Below are 21,520 nucleotides of genomic sequence, written 5' to 3'. Positions count from 1 at the left end.
GTGTTTTCTCTTAAACATCACAACACCTTTCCTATAGGTAACTGTATTTATTTAAGGTTAGTTCACTTCTGTTTGGACTGCGTGTTGTTTCCTTGCTTTTCCATCTGTCACCTCAACACAAGTCAAACAAAAACGATGGATTTAAATCAGCAGACGCAGCCTGATGGAAAGCGAACGGCTGTAATTTCCCGCTCATCACAATCTCACACATTGCCGACGACATTTGCAAATTTGTCTTCAATCTTCGACACAGAATTTTTACTATTTGTTGATTTGCTGTTGGGGTTTATTTGCTGCGAAAGCATTTGATATAAATGCTGTCATGCAATAAAGCTTGTGATAATTAAAATGTGACACTCGATTTTCCAAATCCAACTTTCTTCACTGCACGAGTGGGTCTGTCACTCTGGCTTATTAGCACTTGATGATTACTTGTTAGCTCTGGATTAAGCACGCGGCTGATGGAGACGCTGCGCCTTTAGAAACCAGAAGCACAAAGCTCCAACATCAACTCGTAGGTGACGTCTGGTTCTCTTTTGAAATCAGCTGGAGGGATGAAAGCGTGGGGGAAAATGAGAGGTGTAAAAATCCCATGTTAATGTGGATGTGAGTGAAATGAAACAATCATCTGCACTCTAAACAAAAGAGGAGCGTTATTATGCAAATGACTGAAGCATTCACACTTTTCAATGGCTGAAGGGGCCTTTTGTGACATACAGGAGACAGTCACACAAAAGAGACAAATTTCAAACTGGTACAGCTTCATTCACTTCTGTCCTATTTCTGCCTCAAAATTTCTCCCTGTTTCATCCTAAACAGGATATACTGGTGATGTTCAAGGCCACAAAACAGAGAAGTACAACTCACATTTGTGAGCTCATGAGTCTCCAGCTTCTCCACAGAGAATAAATTAGAAGAGAGGAGGATTTTATTTTAGGGCTAAGGGTACATTTCCTGGTACAGAACGTCCCAGAATGTACTCAAATATTGACTGAAGTGTCCTCAAACACCAGAATAACACAGGAGCCAAGCAGCGCTGCCCCGTAATCGTCTGAAGCACATTATCTTGAATAAATTATGCCCCAGATTAGATTAGATTACATTAGTGGAAGTGTAATGATTCCCCATGAGGCGGCTGGGTCATCAGAGGAGCAGGAAATAAGCCTGACGATGTTTAAAGGTTGGCAGGATTGTTGTGTTTCTTCCTACGGCATTCAGACTGCAGTTTGCCTCTGAGGACACAGGTGAGCGTGGCGGTGGGCGTGGGACTCACCTTGGTCTGGAATTTCTTCTTCCTGTCTGGCAGTAGGTAGATCTTCACGTACGGGTCGGAGAAGCCGTTGGCGTCCTTTGCTGGCAGGTCCAGAGCTTTCAGGATCTTCACCACCAACTGCTCCGTGCTGCGACGCACAAAACGACAAAGTCCATCAGACCTTCATATGCAGGGGTCACACAAAATTTACGCAAATACCCTGTGAGACCCAGACAGGCTCAACCCACACACACACACACACAGAAACACACACCTGTGCAGGATTTATGCACACACACGTAATGGCGTGGGAGGTTGTGTATCTCAGGGAATAACCAAAATAGCATGTGTGCGTGTGTGTGTGAGTATGTGTGATCCCTGCAGCTGTATTATGGTTGCACGATCAGCGATGTTAAATGTAAGCACAGTAAGCAGAGTCGGGCCAAAGCTGAGCTCTTTAATAATCCTTAACACTGCACTCACTTTGGGACACGCACACAGAGTTGTTACTGCGTGAGAAACACAAAACACGGAGAAGAAAGCAAAGCCACGTTAGCGCCGGGTGTGCGAGCATGTTTGTCTGATTGTGTGTTCCTTGTGTGTTTTAGTCGGCAGTGCACTGATCTGCCTGAAGCAGACACCTCACAAGAGCTCCCAGGTGACTCAGAGGGGTCACCAGATAATCAGCGAGGGAGAAAATAAGACTTCAAAATACTGCACAAAATTCTGTTAATTATTGTCATTTCTTTTCCTATCGTTTTTACTTGTTAAATACGACCATTTTTCCTGCTCAGATCATTCAACCTAAATGATCGGCGGCCTGCGGTGAGGTGCTCACCAGCAGACTTCATATCACACGGTCACAAGCAAAATGAAAGTCGGTGGCACTTAAGTATTTAACTACGACTTTAAGGAACTTGCACTTTATTATTGATTTGATAAATTCATTTCCAGATTCAGACTGCAAAATATGTAATCAACAAATAAACTGTGATTATAATCATGTCAAGAAGACTTTACTGACCTGCAGGGGGAAATTCACAACACTGCGAAACAACCAGATTACTTTGGTATAAAGCAGCAAATTTTCAAATTTCAAATGTGAGAAGCTGGAATTTTTTTCTTTTTTATTTACATTTTTGATTAATAAATAATTTGACCAATTAATTATCAAAATTAAAAAACAGATTTAGGGTTTCATAAGAGAAGAAGCTCAATGTGCTGATTTCAAAAATGCCAAAATAACAAAACTATTACATTGCACACTTGTGTTTTATTATTTGTGGCATATCTTTTCTTTTAAAATAACAAACATAAGTAAAGATGCACTCAAATATGAAGGCATGAAACAGACATGAGCTCGTCTTTACATTCAGAGGCTCCATCCAGAGTCACAGCTTCGTATTATGGATTTAATTACCAGATGAAGACGAAGACGGCTCGGAGGCCTTTAATCAGACCTCGTTAGACTGTGTCTCCCCGTGTTAAGCAGTGTGTCAGCACTTCATTAGCCGCTTTAGCACAGCAGCGTGAACTTTGGGGCCGAGGAAGGATAAACAGGGCAAAAGCCAACAGTGACCCTGGCAGTTATGATGTCTTCTGTCCATGTGTACCAATCACAAATAAGACACGCTTGTTGACAATACAACCGCGGCCAATCTGGACTCGTGTTTACCTCTGAATCACATCTAATTAAAGTAATTGGATAAACATGCCCACTCTGCAATCACATCAAATCAAGGAGATGATATACAGGGAAAACTGCTGGAGGAGATTACATTTCCAGCTCAGGCATACAAATACTTTATAGAGAAAACCATGACCCATTGAAATATGCATCTAATGATCTTTAATTCTGCATTACTCTGGGACACGGTGGCGGTAGAGACTGTGCAGTCTCACAGCAATGCTCACATGTACGGTAACTGGGAAGGACAGGAAGCTTGTGCACAAGTCAATAAAACACCTCCCTCTGATTTCTCTGAATTTTCCTGCATTTCTTGTTTGTTACAAAGACACGGTCGCGGGTTTTCCTGCGCTCACATGTCTTATTACAGAGCAAAGATGTGAGCTTGGACAAAAACCAAGGTTTTTACACAATCCATGAGGCATGCTGCAGTGAATCTGCCTATTACTGCCCGAGCTGAGAGTGAAATTCACGGCCTTATTCCTGGCAGACAATGCCCGAAAGCTAGCTGTTATTCCCACAGTGGAAATGTGTCAGCTTTTAATGGGATTGTCAATAGAAATGCCTTTCCCACAGGATCTGAGGAAGATTGACATTGTTGTTCTGACTGGTACACTGCAAACAGCGGGGGTCTCACACATTAACATATCGGTCTTATCACATCTCCAGTGTGTGTGTGTGTGTGTGTGTGTGTGTGTGTCTGCACACATGCCCACACAAGTCTTGCAGCTACGTCTCTAACCTTTCTTCTTTACTCGTCAGTCACTCCCTCTCTTAATTAATTAATTAATTAATTAATTAACTGAAACCTTCCTGTCTTCTGCAGAGTTTCAACAACGAATCGCCTCGTTGTTGAAAGGTGCTGCGCAAATAAACTCGCCTTTTCCACCACAAACTGTTTCTCTCTAGTGTAACGACAGGCAAACACAGCGTGACATAAATTATCTTGTGACTTTATAAACAGGAAAAAAGCAACACATGAATAGTTTTCATCATTAACCTCCCTCTCCATCCAGCTCCCTTGCTAATTCTCCAGATCTGTAACTCAGCTATAACACAGCCTGGTGTTATTATGTGTTGACAGGGGGTGCTGTTTAAAGTGGCTCTCCATATATAATTCATGACTCAAACGGCCTCTCGCTCCTTTTCTTTTCTGACCATCAGCACTTTCACCCGTTGTAATGTTTCTGCATGTCGGGGCGGGCAGAAGTGGAGGACTGCCAGCTGAGCCACAGACCGAGCAAGCTGCGCAGTCCCCGCAAACCACAGCCATCAGCCAGTCCTCGCAGCGTGGCACAGCGTCCACCGATTACACACTTAGCTCTCCAGCAGAGAAGTTTCAGCTGAGAATCGTCAGAAGAGGGAAATGAAAGCAACTACAGCACAGCACATAAAAGGCACTGACGCTGCTCTTATTTTTAGATATTAATACTTCATCGTGATTATCGTCAGCCAACATGACTACAGTCAAGACAACAATTAGTAGCTTCTCACAACCTATGCTAGAGGTCGGCGAGCTGGTGTTCTTCAAAATGAGGACCATGAACTTCCACAGTCTTAAAATCAAAATTCCTCCTTTTGTGTGTGGTGAAGAGGATAAACACGCTGAGAGACATTTTACCAGCATTTACTAAATATGTGCCGTAGAGTTTCTCCCGCTAGCCCCGCCCACACATGAGTTCCCGCTCGGGCCAGAGAGTTTAAAATTGCTTTCCTCACCTTGAGGAGAGTTTTACAAATAAAAAACCTCCATGGATAGAAAAAAATAAAGCAGAAAGAGTCATAATTGACCTTGTTTGCAGTTTGAATCATCCAGCCAACAGTTTTACATATGTCTCTTTTATAACGGTGATCTATGGAGAAAATGCTGAACTTTCCCCTGTAATATCACAAGTGACCACTGGGCAAAATTTGAAGCAAGGATGAGTAGCACCATCATATCTACTTTAAAATCATACATTCACATTCACATGTTTTGTGAATCCAGCTCCACATGGAAAGGAAGACAGAGTATTAAAGTTTTGTGTTTTCCTCTATTTTGATCAATGCAGAGTGTTGCAGATTTCCAGACAGCACAGACGTTGGTGCAACCTCAGTGTTCATGATTAAATTCTACATCTTAAAATTATTGTGGCACTGACTTATTGCTGTTAAGATTCTGCAGTTTCTACATACTAGTGCAGACACTGACAAGGCGATCGAGTCATTTCGGTGTAAACTCGCTGACTCACTTGAAGGCGTAGCGCAGGAGGAAGCTGATCTTGCCGCAGGTGTCGCCCTGTTTGCCTTCGCCCTGGTCGCCCTTGGGTCTGTAGAGCTCCGGTTTAATCTGCCCGATGCTGGTTACCTGCTCCTTCTCCTCACCGTGGAAATCAGGGCTGGAGAGCTGGTGAGTCATGGGCTTGGGCCTAAACAGACACATAAGAGCTTAGAGGGTGAATAATAAGTGAGGAACACAACACACACACACACACACACACATTAAAAAAAGCTATGCATCAGTGTGATTCAGCAGCTTAATCAGAGATGCAATGCTGGGTAAATCATCTAAATGGAGTTTGCCCATTATTTTTATTTGCATAAGAGTTTACACACCTTTTTTTTTTTCACCACACGTGTTAGAAAATCAAGTCTATTGTGTTGGTGATCCTGCTTTGGGGGTACAAGCCACAAAAATACAATTAACATCTGTTAAAAATAGCAGAATGTTCTGTGTGGGTCTTTTCTGTTTTTGCTGAATTAATATCTGAGGCCGTGTGTTGGTAAATATTGGCCTCAAGGTGAGAAAAAAAAGATGGTTTTCAAAATGAATCTTCAACAAACATGGAGAGGTTAAAGAGGGTCCCGTTTACAGTTTACAGGCTTCATTAAAGGCAAGAAATGCTAAAGCCAACTGGTCTTTACCAGCGTGGTCATCAAAAACACTGTGGTAAAGTCATCCATTGATTTTCCTTTAGACGCACAGTATGTCACTTCCGGGTCTCTCAATCAAAACAATGGGAAGAAAAAAGATTAATGACGACGTGAGGTAGCGAGGAATCGTGGGAGTTGCTGTCATGGATGATATCAGGTCTAGTTGCTCTCAACCATTTTAATGATGGCTAGCAGGTCACCGTTTTTATCCACTATTGCACTCACATAAAAACTGCACAAAAAGCAAACACTCTTTATTTATGTTAAGTACAGTCCTGCATGAGGCACTGACCTTGAGGTGACCTGCTGCTGGGAATGAGCGTTGGGCAGGTCTTTATGGGGATGGGCTGCAACCTCTGAGTTGGGGACATCTGGAGACGTCTGACTCAGCTTCAGAGTTCCTAACAGAGTGAAGAAATGGACAAAACAATCCTCGTTGACTCACACGTCTCTCTTGTCCGTTCTGTCGAGAGCTTGGCTGTTGCAGTTGCTTTAAACAGTGATTTATTTATTTATTTATTTTGCAGGGTCAGGATTATTGATCTCATTGATCGTGCTGATTTAAGAGACTGATTTAACAGCAGAGAAAAAGGAGAAAGGAAGGGAAGGAATGAGCCGACATATTTACAATAGCAGAACATGAGCCAGCATGAAAGGTGTAAACAACAAAGAAATATGAAAGGAGGTACATCCGACGGCAATAAAGGCAGCCGGCAAACATTTGACACTGAATAATGATAAACAACCTGCGCCAGAGCTGACAGCCAGCATAAATACAGCATGAAAACTCATAGCTGGTTCCTGAGCTCCCAAATGTCTCTCTGACTTTGGTTTTATAACAGTTTATAGTTTTATTGTGAAAATTGCTTCTAATTGCTGCTTACTTCCTGTTGGGCCTAACCGGCTGACTCCCAAACGCCTCACCATGACAAGCTTTCTGGAAAATAATCTCCTAAAGCTACGCTGATCCCTATCTTTATTTATATTTGCGTTAATGCTGTAGCTAATGATTATATTAATTTTAATTATTTGAAAAAAAAAATATTTCCATGATATTATCATATGCTTATTATTAACAAGATAGCAGTATTTCAATAGCGGTGTAGGGTGACACCTCTGTTCTCCACACAGTGTCTGCTTTGAGAAATAACCTAATTAATCCTTTAATGAAAATATGGAACTTGAGCTCAAAGATTACCTTTTTCTAAATCTTCCTCCTGCATAACTAAGTGTAAAAGACTATGCCAGAAAGATGAAAAAGTAATACTCCTTGAATGGAGCACAGCTGAAAGAAGCCCATTTATATATACAATAATGGTCAGCATTCATCACACTGTTGCTGCACAGATAAATTATTTTTACTGTATGGTGGTAAATGTGTTAAAGTCAGTACTCAGTAAGTATATTAAAATGAGAAGTTATTGACTGAGGTATTACATTACTCAGGCTGGGATTAAGAGATGTCTGCAAGCTGACTCCCTCTCTCACCGGCATTATTGGGGTAGGAGTCCATATCCAGGTAGGAGTGCTCCTGGGTCTCCTGTGGCCCTCCAACCACACCTCCGACCTCCCCCCTCTCCAGCCCCACCAGGTCAGAGAAGTGGGGGTGGTGCTGGCCCAGGGTGGGGTAGAGCGAGGACGAGGAGTGGCCCTCCTTCCTCTGCATCAGCGGTGGTAAGAGCGACCCGCCTCCCAGGCTCCCGACGCCGGCGCTTCCGGGCAGCAGCCCTGATGTGAGGCTCAGGCCTCCGCCCTCCTTGTCCCGCCATGGCAGCCAGCAGAGCTTCCAAGAGACAAAGAGGGAGACGGACAGGAGGACGATGCCACAGAAAGTGACTATGACCGACAGCAGACTGACAGAGATCTCTGCAGAGGAGGACAAGAGGAGGACATGGAGGAGAGGAAGAAGAGGTGGAATAACAGAAGATTCAACATCACAGTGACGTCTCTGTGCAATGTCATCCAGCATTTCCTTGTGGTTATTAACTTTTTAATCTGTGAGTGCTCAAGAACTGTGTCTGAGGAGCGGGTGGTGTGTGTGTGTGTGTGTGTGTTTGGGGGGTGGGGGTGGGGGTTGAGAATGTGGGTGTTGGGGAGGGTGGAGTATGACTCATCCGAATGAAAAAGTGTAGAGAATAAAAGAAAAGCGCCGTTTCAGCAGCAGTCTGCTGGACAGTTCCAGCCTCTGTGACAGAGAGCAGAAATGGAAGACAGTCGGCTTTCGGCTCCTGATAGTAACTTCTGTAGTTCTGTTCAAAAGTGCACGTGTCAGAGCCTATGATACATAAATTCATAAATGTGTAAATATCCTATGAATATTCATAAATAAATAGACTAAATATACAATGAATATTCATAATTATCCTGAGCCATTTGAAGTCTCTTTATAAATAGCTTGTTTTAGGTCTGATGACTGTCTTGACAAAAGGACCAATCAGAGCCTAAAAAGGAACTATGGACCCAGAGCCCCGAACATGAATATTCATGGGCTGTAAGTAGACCGAGAAGACTCATTACGATAGACTGTGCAGATTTTGCGAACTGAGTCCGCTTCCCCATCTTGCAGCATTTAACTCGGATGTTTACCTCTCACAATCTTGGGTTCAATCCAGACCAGAGGGCCACCGATTAACAACCCTTCCTGTCTGCGGGCAGGCCAATCATCACCTTTGTGTAGAACAGCGCTGTCCTACCGTTAGAGGAAAATGTTTCCTGAAACCCCCACCAGATCCACACATTGGCCTCCTTTTTCTCTAACCCGCCTTTATTCCCTTCAATTTACTGCAATTCAGAGTGTCTTTATGGGAATGACAAAAACATAAACACTGTTAAATCATACAAAAGAGAATGCAGTTTTATCTGTAACAAGCTGACGACAAGACTGAGAGCAAATGAGTGAATAGAAAACAACAGCAGCCAATCCCCCAGCCCTGGGGTACATCTTCTGGAATTCGGTTCGCCTTCTGTCTCCACCAGCCCTCCCTCTCTTTCACTTTCTCCTCTGTATAATCCCCTCAAACACCCCTCATTCCTCACTGTCATTTCTTTTCCCATGCTGTCTGTCTCTGCATGCTTTGACTTTATTCCTCTCCTTAGCGGCTGCCTTTTTCTTCGTCACCCCTACCTTCTCGCCGCCTTCCCCTTCTCTGCCTCCACTTCCTCGCTCGCTCTTTGGTGAATTATTCATCAGTCTGTGTATGTCATTAATCAGCACTTGTTCAAAAGATATGATTGGGGGGCCGCGGTGGTGGTATGTGGGGGGGGGACATCGATCTGTCTCAGTGGAGAACAGGACGGGGTGGAAAGTGAGTGTAGAAAGGGAGAGGGAAGAAGAAGAGCGAGCAAGGCAAAAGAGAACATGACGATGGAAATCAGGAGACGGGAGGAGAGTAAAGGGATGAAGCAGGAGGAGAGAAAAACAAGGCAAAGGAAGGTAGGGCGAGGGAGAAAACATCAAGGAAAGAAGGACAGCGGTGATGAGGGGCAGTGGAGTAAATGGAAAAACGATCCAAACCACAGAATGGCCAACAGGGCCGGAATAGACAGGGAGAAGGTTGAAAACAGATTGGTGCTCATGTTGAAACAGACACATAAGCTGACTGGGTTTATTCCCCCTTTTCATTTCCGCAGAGGAGAGGGGTGGAGGGGGGCTGATAAAGTCGATATGCAACTACCATGCCATGTGTGAAAGAGTAGAAACCAAAGACACAGAGAGAGCGGAGGAACCCAGGAATGGAGAGATGGAGGAAAATAAGCTGACAATGATTTAGAGCAAAAACCTAAAGAGGGGAGGGGTTTAAGGATGAGAAAGGTTAATGTATTGATCTGGAGGGGAAAAACCAAAGCAAGGAGGCAGAGGAGTAGGTTGTGTGTGGTCGGCAGATGAGGGTGCACTGATGAGACAGGGCTGTGATCAAACGTTTGCAGGGACAGTCGGGGGCCAAACCACTCTCCTCCATTTGTCTCTCTTTAGGGCAGTTGCTGCACCTTCCCGAGGACTGATCCTGCCAAAGATCCATTGCTAATCCACAAAGCGTAAAAGTCAGCGGGCAGGTGGGCGGGAGGGTAGGAGGCCTCTGAAGTGCACCGTGAAGAGGGACCGAGACTCCTTGTCAATCAGTGACTGATGCAAGCCCACTGGGACTCGTACATTGCTCCACATCAAACACATCTCTGCTGCTTACACAAGCCATTCGCTGACAGCTTTCGGCAGTCGCCGTCCTCGGAGGGCTCGGAGACTTCCGTCAGCAAGCACCGAAAAATCACAGCTGGTAAGCGAGGGGGCCAACGCCTAAAACCATGGCATGACATTTCTTCACAGAGCCATCCAAATCTCCAGAGGCAACATGCAGCCAATCCAGGCTAATCTACACTGAGCCACAGATATCCACGCTAATCTGCATAGCAGCGCATTGCACTTCCAAATGCTTCAATGTGAACCCACACACAATACTCCACACACAATGCACTCCACCGTGCACCATCACGCACCTACTCAGTCTATAGATACATATACATTTGCATACATATTTGTAATCCAGCTCTGAGATAACAATTGCAGAAATCTACGGAGACTCTTTTGGGGCTCATGAAAGAAATGGGACAGGATTGCACCGTAGCCCTTTCAGTCTTGCAGATAAATATTCCATGGTTTGTTGTCGTGAGTGCACAGTACCTCAAACTGTCTTTAAATATGGGCACTCTGTTTAATGTTTGCCTTCTCATTACCTTAAAGTCGAGCATATGTTATGCTGCTGTACGAGTCTGTGCTCGATGAGGCCATGCCGAAATGTCTCTGCTGAAGCTTTTTCGAGATAACATTTTGAGTCGGTAGTTTACTTTCAGGACAAAACACACCATATTTTAAGCATCAGGTGTCTGTCTAGTTTTTTTGTTCTTGTCAGGGTGTAAAAGCCAAGACCATAATGGGATACTAAAAATTCAATAAATTCCTCTTGAGTGGGTGATCATTTTCTTAACTCAATTCCCCAAATATTTTCCGTATCAAAGACTCATTTCCCCCTGCAGGCTTGAAAGGTGCCTGTTAAGTTTGTAGTTTCCTGTTATACAGAGTGCAGCGGCTGTGGCCTACTTGGATGCATTAAATTGAAAATCTAAACCAACTGTAGCAGTTGTGGATGTTTGAATACTTTCTCCACTTTCTCCAAAAGCATCTTATCATTGGAGTGTATTTGTGACATGACATGAGCCATGCAAACATTGTCAAAACTATTCATGCAAAGCTCCAGGTGTGTCTGTTACCTGTGTCCAGCTGTCTGTTGCGACCTCTCAGCAGGTAGCTGAACTCTTGGCAGCGTTCACTTTGGCTGTAGCCTCTCGGAGAGTTGAAGCACAGCTCCTCCACCAACACCAGCGCCTTCTTACACAGGTCTTCATCCCAGTCCCCCGACATCCTCCAATCCGCATCGCACTCTCACCAGCAGTCAGCCAATGACAGCGCAGCCCTCGCCGCCCTCACCTATCGGACGGCGCTTGGGTAGGTAGAGTGTTGGCCCGTCCACCTTTTACAGGGCGTGAACTGAGAAAGAGGAGGCAGGGGAAGCGAAGGGGGCCAGCAGCAATAAAGGAAGAACAGGAGGGGCTCTGCAGGGTGTCTTGGTCTGGATCACAGAGACCAGACTGACGTGCCCATGTATGACTGAGCGACACCCACCCCTCTCGCTTTCCCTGAAAGAGACAAAAGGAGAGAAACTGGCAATGTGAGTGTAAGGACATAAACGTGTACAAATCAAGTTTTTGGCAGGTTGGTCACCTTAACCATTAAGTGAGAACACTGATGCCAAAACCATCAGTGTGTCCCTGATGATCATTGGCTCCGGTGCTTCATCATATCGCTTTAGCATACCCTACGAAGCATGGCACAGGTCATCTGGCAAAAACTGACCGTGCTGCAAGCAGCTAAGATTTGTGTTGAGTTTGGCAAAATTTACCTTCACCCATCACATTTTCTCACTTACCACTTTGAGCTATTGGCCACAATACATTTTTTTATGTTTGGCTGAAAAAACTGCTGACAGTAAGGTCTGTGGATTATCACCATTCGTCAGGGAGTAATTTATGGCGGGGCACATTGCTGTTGCATTTTTTAAACATTACGTTTTCGATGCTTTGAGGACCACAAATGAATTTCCATTCACGTCCATTGTGAAGGGCTGGCAGCAGATGCCTCCTGGGCAAATAAAATCACCGTATGTTCTACATGTGGCCAGAACACAATACCAGTTAGCTAATGAGTCCTAGCTTACCCCCTTGAGGTACCAATGAAGTATTCAGAATTCAAATGAATTAGATTAAAAAGCGGCTAAAAGCTGCATGGAGCGGCACAGTTGTGCAGAGGTGGGTGTTAGTAGATTTAGCTTTATGAAAAATCACATTACATTTCATTCAAATCCATGATAAATTAAACATAACTCTTAATGCAAGTTTAAATACAGTATAAAAACAACCCATTTTTGATTTACTTCTTACAATGTACATTTAACTCCAATGTGGGCGGTAAATGTTTTTGCATGGATAAACTGTGCGTCTTACATAAAACAAACTGAGCTACAGTGACTGTACTGAGTCACAAAATATAATAGGGAAATATAATAAGGACACACTACATAGTAAAAGCCTAATTTTTAGGTTTGATTATTTAAAATGTCAATCTTGTTAATGTTAATAATACCAGATGCTTTGGTACTCACTCAACAGGTGACCCTATTTAACTGCAGTGAGCCTGGAGACACAATGAGGATTTTCATGTCGAAAACTGACCAATGGGTCAATCATTTCAAAACTGTATGTAATATTTCAAAGCAAAGCACTATTTACTGCAATTACAGAGTAATTTAGATAATTATGAACTCTCTTGTTTTGAGTCCCCAAAACTCAAATATGCTGAAGGGACCACAAACAATGTGAGAGCAAAGGAAACAGAGTGCTGGTGTCTCTTGTATTTGTAATGATGGGTTACGTCTTTTCAAATTATCCAACATATCTAGTCCATTGCTTGGAAGAGCCACCAGCTACCTCAGATTTAACTCGACATTTTGCTATAGATCCACTGTGCTGTGGGGGAAAAAAAATCCCGATTAAAGAATTTCATTAGCTTTAATAATGCCATAACGTTACGGTTTGTGTGTTTTACCTTTATTGAACTTGACTCTCGAGGTTCTGGGCCATGTTGAATTTGCAAGTCAGAGCGGAGACACTCCACATGAAAAATTTTCTTTACAAAGAGATTTGGCTGAGGAATGGGGAGTTATGCCTGCAATGCATGCATAACCTTTAGCTTGTTATTTTCCTAATGTTTCCAAGACCAGAAACGAGAGCCTGCAGAAAAGTTGTCTCTTTGTCTTCGCTGCAAGTTTGGGAGCAGAGTTGGCTTTTAGTCATCTAGCTCCAACAGTAAACGGCGGGATACATCTGTGTCCGTGGGCTCTGCAACACATCAGCATCGATTGGAAGTCAATGTCAAATTTGCGAGGACTCTTTTGAAGCTTTCCAACATCACCTGAAAGACAATCAGAATAAATCAATTAATAAGGCTAAGGGATGCACCAAAATGAAAAACCACACCAAGGTTTGCAAACTAAAATGCCAGATGGAGATACAATTAGACATAATAAGTTTGTCTGCCTTATGTGTGGGCTCCTTGTCCTTTCCTCCAGGAGAAACCAGACGTCTTTAGCATGCTGTCTTTATTTTTGAACTCATTCTGTCTAAATAAAAGCAGGTCAATGCCCAAACTCCAGTTTCTCACAGTCTGTGAGTCTCCAGGGACTCTGACTGAGGAGAATGTATGCAAAGTTGTGTCTAATAATACAGATCTGGTATTGAATACGTCTGGCCAAAAGTCTTGTGCATGGTGTGGCTGGAAAATAAATCTCAGGCAAAAACGATGTCCATGGTGAGAGGTCAGCTCACTTTTCCACCAAAATGCTTTGTCCTTGTGAAGCAGAGGACCTATTTCTCAAGCAAGGTGCCCCGTCGGACAGGGAAAGGACTATCGATCATTTGATGTATGTTGTTCTGTAAAATGTCACCGTCAGTCTATGTGTATTGAGTGGCGCCTCCCTAGCAAAGTGCTCCTTATGTGTCCATCTGTCTCCCACCCATCAATCAATCACCACATTAGGCAAAGACATATTTCACTCCGAACAAGATCCGAAACAAGAAATGCTTCCCACTCCCTTTCTAGTGTTCTCCGTCTCCCCTTGAAGACAGAAACACATCTATCCACCCTTGTTCACCCTCTGTCTCTGTCTCTTTTGAGAAGCTGATTGTCACATTAGGATAGACTGTCAGTCCAAGGGAAACTCAGATAACGCAGTCTATTTATCTGTCCATCTCAGCCCAGCCTTTTGTAGAATAGTATCCAAAATTAGCGAATCAAAATGCCATCCAGACATAACGTCCCTCCTCTCTACATCAGCCCTTCTCTCGACCCCCCCATGCCAAACCCCCACCACTCACACCCATTAAGATAGTAAATCTGTCTGAGTGACTCTCAAACTCAGGATATCTCAATCTGAGGAATGGCTGTCTGGCACAAAACCGGCCTTGTATGCCAGTGAGAGCATCAGGAAGGAGGGAGAGGCGAAGGCGAAATGCAAGAGACAGACGAACAGAAAGACCGATTGTGTAGCAAGAGACAGAGGAAGAGGGATAAAAGAGATGCTGACATTAAATTGGTGGCGAGACAGATAAAGAGGGAGGGGAAAAAACTGGAGCAGAGAAAGGCAGGGAAAAAAAGCACAGGAGGCTGGCAGCCAGGGTGACACAGCAACAATGGTAATCAAGAGTTTGGGGAAGCAATTTACTACAAGCAAAATATTTACAGAGACTGGCTATTCGCTGATAAATATGCCCTCAGAAACACGTTGACGAATCATTCCACTCTGATAGCGCCATGCCCAGAAATGCACATTCCTACTGTAGTGTACAGAGCAACACTAAACCTCCCACAGATGCTCCATTGACTGCTGCTCTGCCTGGGATCGATACTCACAGGGAACGAATACACCACGATACACACCAGTCGACCATAGGGTCACCGTCCGATTGGGCAGAGGAGACGGGACGCCATGCAAGGTCACAGTCTAATCACACTACGGAGAAGGAAGAATGAAGAAGAAGAGGAGGAGAAAGAAGTGGGGATGTGGAGGAGATCAGCGCACAATCATGGGAGAAGCTGGTCAATCACATCATGAGCTAAATCTACACAAGAAAGAAGAACCAGACATTCAGTTGTAAATGTCAGCACACATAAACCCAATGAGAACCCAGAGTTCAGCCCTCCTCAGTCCTTGACAAAGACACGGAGCCCCCGGCAAGGCCCCTCCTGTTAATCACTAAGGATAAGAGCATCAACTAAATGTCTCATTTTTATTAGCTACAGTCCAGCATCCTCACTCTAGCTCATAGGCGATGAAGCAGATGAGGCGTTTATGTTTGTATCCCCTTATAATGAAGGGATCATTCTTGTATTTGCACAGAGAGGACAGATTTGGAGCGGCCCTCAGGTGCTCGGAGAGCTGAGAGAAAGAAATCCAGTACAAATTTGAGCATAGGAAGCTCATCCAAAATGTGAGGACAAAAAAAAAAAAAAACCCAACTCGACACGGTGCTCCCATTTTTTACTGCTGGGGCATGCACCAATGAATATTTATCTAATATCGAATGCACTACCTCACTCTTTTTTTTCAGTGTTGGATTTCTTATTTTTTGGCTCAGCACTCCTCGTGCAAGAATTCCAGTGGTTTGCTGAGAAACTTCCACAGCTACAAACAAACAAGAAAACCTCGAGCAGGGCGAATCTGATAAAACCCAGGGGGCAGGTTTTTCAGTGAGGATCATGTTAGACAGCGTGACTGAAATCTGTATGTGGAATCTGTCTCTGGGGGATGAATCACACACCTCAGCTGGGTTTGGGAATTACAGTGATAAGGTATTTGAAGCGCCGCTGTCTGCTGAATAAGAAGCAGAAGTCAGTCAGATGCTTACTACAAACCTGTGATCTATTGCAAACCCCAAATCCTCATTTGGCATTTCGTGCTCTAGTCAAATAGTACATTTGTCTTTGAATAAAATACGTCAAATGTGAGTCTGCAGCAGTTTGGGCTTTTCCAGTTCAGAGGCTTCCCGATCAGTATTATTAGCTGTGGCTGAGACGACGGTCGTAGTCGTGCTCCCTTAAGGTTCTTCTTGAGTTCTCCTAACAGTCAGGGATGTTTCAGATCACGTCTTTATTCACTTTTCACAAGAATCTCTCTCAGTCTCCTCCGACCCACCTCCCGTCTCTCCATTAAGCTCAGACTAATAGGAATTACTGTTCATCACTAAAACGTCTAACTTTTTCATGGGGAGAAACTGAACACCTTCATAATTGCCAAACTGAGAACTGAGAACAGTCAGACCCCTTTTGTGTGTAAGAATATAATGCTTCTGTAGACAAAGGAGACTAATCCATTGGTTATACCTAATAGGATGTTTCAGTCAGATCTCATTCAACCTGCTTTCAAGTCTCCCTATCCGCTGCCACGCGCTTTCTTTTGTTTTCATCTGTACCTGGAAGTCATCTTTAATTGAACCTCTCATCCTTGCCCTGAATGCTTTTGTTGTTGTTTCATTGTTTAAAGTCTCCAAATTCGCTTAAGTGTTTAAGCGAGTTTCACACTTCCCATGTCTGCGGCTTTGTGGCAGTTTGTTTCGCGAGGAGGAGCATTTCCTTTAAAAGTGTCACTCCCGGCCTGCTGTACGCTGCAGACTGGCGACTTGGCCCTGTGACCTGCTCCTCTCTGTTCCAGACTTTGAAGCTGTCTGCTCTGCTGTACCCTGCTGGGCCGTATCATGTTGTGTACCATCTCAAATCGATGTACTCGTGTACCCTTAGATCATCCGCCATTCATCAGGACTATCCTTGAATCATAGAGGTCATGACCTATCTCCGTCCGAGCTGGCACATCCTCCTTTTTGTTTTGCATCACTTCCTTTTAAGGCCACGGCGACGTCTGCCCGAGACAATGCTATCATCGCTCCTCTCTGCTCATTCGCCTGTGACGGACTGATGCACAGGGGTAAACAGATAGGGCTACTACAGCACATCTTTTTGGTTACTCCAGTGGAGCGGTGCTGTGTTTCGCCGCGACAGAGACGGCGGCACGGTATGAGGCCAAGATTGAGCGTGGGGATATTAATGTCTATTGACTAGAGGTAATAGCTTTGCTGAGCCTCAGCCTCGAGGTTGTTCCAATTTAGCCTGTCCTATAATAGCTCCTGGACACCCTTTCAGCAAATAAATAACGTGAGGTGGGAGAGAGTGGGCCTTAATATCTGCTTAGGACCATATATCTCTATAAACATGCAGTCAAACACCCGTTCGCATCCAAGCAGACACTGTCTTCTTTTATGTCTACCTATTTCTATCCCACATTCACACATATCAAAGGACGCTGCTCAGGCTCTCACAGCTTTCCACCACTCTGGGCCTGTTGAAGCTGCAAGTGTCTAAATTATCTATAACACAGGACAGGAAATAGAGAGCAAGTGGGCCAGCCAGGAACCATGGGATACTGGTGCTGCTCTTCCTGTCTCTTGCACAGCCAGTGGAGCTGCAGAGCAAGACCTATTTACAGACAGGGAGTGTAATCACACACACACACACACACACACACACACACACACACACGCACACGTACTGAGAGGGAGAGAGAGAGACAAGGGGCTGCCTTCACTTCATTTTTCACCTACTGCTATGTGAGTCAGTGTGTCTCAGTGGTTGGGGTTTTTTCTGTCCATTTGCATAAATATGGTTCTCTGTGGTGGGAAGCCAGAGCAACTGTGCCTTTGATGGTAAGGGGGGTAGTGGGGTTGGGTGGGGTGTGGGTGTGTGGGTGAGTGGGGTGGAGAAGGCGGGGGGATTACGCACGTCTTACGCACGTCAACCTGTCTTCTGTGTGTTTTCTGCGTGTTCGTGCGCGCACCCCGCTGTCTCTTCGTTCTCAAATAACGTTTGCGTGGAAAAAAAAGTTAAATCATCATCATCGGTGTGGGCAGCTGCCATTGACACACTTGTAATAACAGATACGAGCCTGCTATCTGTTATATAGGAGTAGTACAGCCTACATAGCCTGTACAGACTGCCTCCACACAACATACATCCCACTATGCGCTCGGAACATACATGGCAGAATGCAATATGGAAGAGCCAGGGTGCTGCACAAATAATACACATTAAATATTAATGGCAAAACAGACACATGCTGCTAGATTTAGGGCATATTCAGCAGAGCCCAGTGCGGGATGCAGGATCAAAGGAGATCCGATGCGAATAACGCACCCCCTCGCAGATATCACAGCCCCGAATGCGTGCTGGCTACAGGAGTAACAAAGGGAATGTCTTCCTACCTTGGCGTTGCAGAAACCACTGTCTCCCTCTCTGTCCAATTTCCGATTTACGAGCTTCTCCGCTGTTTTAGTCAGATGCGACGCTTGTAAAGGGGCATTCCGCCCTCTTTCGCTCTCTCCTCCCCCTCCCCTCTCTCTCTCTCTCTCTCTCTCTCTCTCTCTCTCTTCTCTCCAAGACGCACCGAGCAATAAGCCCCGCAACCGGGAGGGCAGACTGAGAGGGAGAAATGAACAATATGATATCTCTGCCCTCCCCTCTTTTCCCTCCCGTTTTCTGTATGCTTCTCTTATATCCCCCCCGCCCCCCTTTCCTGGTGTTTTTTCCTCCTCTCTATTTCACTATCCCCTCCCTCCCTCTCTCCCTCTCTCTCTCACTCGGTCGCTCGCTCGCTCGCTCCCTCTCCCTTTTTTCCTTCCCTGTGCTCTGAATACTAATACTGTGTCTCTCCTCTCACCGCCTGTACAGCCCGGCCAGTGCTAAAGACATACTGATGTATGTGGGGCGTGTGGAGAGAGAGAGAGAGAGAGAGAGGTGGTGTGTGTGTGTGTGTGTGTGTGTGTGTGTGTGTGTGTGTGTGTGGAGGTTCACTGGGCTGATGTGGAGGCTAATGGGCGCTCTCAGCCTGGAGGGTCCAAGGGTGGGTTCGAAGGGCCCCAGGATCTTGTTTGGTCTTATTAGAGCTGTGATTAGGTAATAATACTCCTGCAGATGCCCCTGGAGAGGTGGGGGTGGGTGAGTTGGGACGAGGTGGAGGTGAGTTGGTTGGGGGGGGGACATAAAATTTTACTCCTTTTAATGGTAACATTCTTGGGACAAGATGAGATGGGGGAGTGTGAGGAGGAAGTGTTGCTCGGATGTCAGGCACTGGAGAGCAGAGATGGAGGACTGAAGCTGTGAGCCAAAAAAAGGACTTGTATGTCTGTGTGTGTGTGTGTGTGTGTGTGTGTGTGTGTGTGTGCGCACCATGGAAACCTCAACGAGAAGATCGGCAGAGGTATACAGAGGCCATGATCTAGTTAGAATGAGACAGTCTTATTGGAGTCATGATTAGATTATGATATTCCTGCAGGCCTCATATCAGTAAAGAGGGGGCACATAAAAATGTTTCTCTGTTTTATGGTACCATCACTGGCAGGATAATGAGGACCCTCCACAGTCAGGCGGGAATAGGTCTATCAAAGTGGATATTTTCAAGGTGGCATTCCGCAGGGCACCCTTTGGGGTCCTTGACAAATTCCCAGAGGGGAGTTGCCCAACAAAATTAAGAGAAGCATAATTAAGTTACAACTGAATTTGTGCGAACCGTAATGGGAATGTAGTTTCGAAATCCAGATCACCAGTTCTGTATCAGATCACGTCCATCCACAAGAATCTCATCAAATCCGTAATTAGAAGATGGTCTGTAGCCTAACGGGAACGTCGTCTGTCGGGGTTAACGTGCTGAAAACATGTGTGAACCTCTGCATTACGGTTCCTCCTCTGCTCGCTGCTGAGACGGTGCCAACTTTGGCAGTTATGTAAGACAAGTCATCCCTCTGCCCCTCAGGATGTTCATTGCATATGGGCCTGCTGCCATAATAAATTAACACGGCGAACAGCGTGTTCTTTTGATTCTTGTTCTCCGTGTGATGTATAGCTGAGTTCGGAAAGGCTCGCCAGTCGCTGGTGGCAGACATTTCTCCTTCACACTGCAAGCACATCCTGTTGTTTAACTGCACAGGGAAAAACTGTCAGCGGTCATATGGTCAAACAGGAAACTTGCGCATAAATCATTTTTAGTCAAAAAGAGAGCCCTCCAACTTTAGTTCGGTTGTCAAGACAGAGGCAGGCACCTTCATAATTAAAGACAGCACGGTGATGAATTAATCATTCTCCCAGACTGAGCCCAAACAACACCTAATGGGCCGCAGAGAACATCCAGGCCTTATAAACCTTGAGTTGGATGCTGTACATACATTTAGCTCAGAAATTCTCCAAATGCGTGATTTTTCGAAAATGGCCCCTGATCATATTGTTATTTATTCATAAAAATGCTAATTACAGGCATCAGAAGGGTTTGGTAAATGAGGCTGGAGAGGCACTTGAATTGCCTTTGTGAATGTGAAGGGAATCCAAATTTGATCTTGTGCTTTTTATTATGATAATGCAGAGCAAAGCTCGAGACAAAAAAATCAAAGAAAACGTTTGGGATCCGCGTCTAAAAAGGGTCACATTGTAAGGGAGCGTTCAAAACTAATGTTCCTGCTGAGCATTCAGCGTTCTGCATCCAAGACTTTCTCACACTGACGAAATAATTCAATCTTGTCACTCCTCCCGTTTAACAATTCAACAAATGGATGAAATAATATCTCAAGTGTCTCTTTGTCTAATGATTTTTTTTTCACTGACCAACATAATAATGTATTCCCTGCCACATTTGTAATATCTTGTCACACTGACAAAAATAATAATATGTTGTCAGTCACCATATGTTTGAGAAAATAACCAGGACTGCAGTTGGACTGATTGGCAGAGTTTGGGACTAAATTGAAAAAAAATGTCCCATGTAGCTTAATGAATTAACACCCCATTATTACATGTCACCGTCTTCGTTGTCATCATTCAGGAAGCAGCGACGGTGAAAGAAGGTTGGGGGATGGAAACAAATGGCTGTGTTTGGAACCCTGCAGCGGGCGATGATTGACTGATAAATGAGAGTAAACAGTGACCTCTGTTAACTGTCACAGCAGAGCACAGAGAGAAGCTGAGACGCACAACAGAGGAGGACAGAGACGCATGGAGAGCAAATGTGGATACAGAGGGGAGGGGATGGGGGGAGTGGAGAGGAGAGGAGCTGGGTGGGGGGGGGGGGGAGAGGAGAGGAGAGGAGAGGAGGAGGGGAGGAGGAGGAGGGGAGGAGGAGGATAGGAGAGGAGGGGGGGAGAGGAGAGGAGAGGAGAGGAGAGGAGAGGAGAGGAGAGGAGAGGAGGGGAGGAGGGGAGGAGGGGAGGAGGGGAGGAGGAGGAGGATAGGAGAGGAGAGGGCTGGGGAGAGGAGCTGGGGGGGGGGGAGGAGGAGGAGAGGAGAGGAGAGGAGAGGAGGAGGGGAGGAGGAGGAGGGGAGGAGGAGGATAGGAGAGGAGAGGAGGGATGGGAGAGGAGAGGAGAGGAGAGGAGAGGAGAGGAGAGGAGATGAGGAGGGGTGAGGAGGAGGGGAGGAGGAGGATAGGAGAGGAGAGGAGGGATGGGAGAGGAGAGGAGAGGAGAGGAGAGGA

General features: G+C 45.1%; 1 protein-coding gene across 3 annotated transcripts in view; it reads right to left on the bottom strand.

The window, feature by feature from the left end:
* The window catches only part of syt3 (synaptotagmin III), a 28,334-nt gene extending 9,798 nt beyond the window's left edge, over nucleotides 1-18,536 (bottom strand). For 2 of the 3 annotated variants that reach the window (XM_046416242.1, XM_046416243.1), the window contains exons 1-7: nucleotides 18,267-18,535; nucleotides 13,006-13,371; nucleotides 11,115-11,540; nucleotides 7,341-7,718; nucleotides 6,145-6,253; nucleotides 5,171-5,347; nucleotides 1,274-1,400 (exon numbers count right to left, since the gene is read on the bottom strand). In XM_046416242.1, the coding sequence (XP_046272198.1) occupies nucleotides 1,274-1,400; nucleotides 5,171-5,347; nucleotides 6,145-6,253; nucleotides 7,341-7,718; nucleotides 11,115-11,265 (942 nt within the window). In that variant the 5' untranslated portion in view covers nucleotides 11,266-11,540; nucleotides 13,006-13,371; nucleotides 18,267-18,535. Of the gene's footprint in view, nucleotides 1-1,273; nucleotides 1,401-5,170; nucleotides 5,348-6,144; nucleotides 6,254-7,340; nucleotides 7,719-11,114; nucleotides 11,541-13,005; nucleotides 13,372-18,266 lie in introns of all 3 variants that reach the window. The other variant, XR_006845723.1, reaches the window with a different exon arrangement.
* Nucleotides 18,537-21,520: the final 2,984 nt, after the last annotated feature.

Source organism: Scatophagus argus, chromosome 16 (assembly GCF_020382885.2).
Source record: "Scatophagus argus isolate fScaArg1 chromosome 16, fScaArg1.pri, whole genome shotgun sequence".
In the NCBI taxonomy this organism is placed as follows: domain Eukaryota; kingdom Metazoa; phylum Chordata; class Actinopteri; family Scatophagidae; genus Scatophagus; species Scatophagus argus.
The sequence above is the reverse complement of the archived record's forward strand: the minus strand, read 5'-3'. Positions and strand labels throughout refer to the sequence as shown.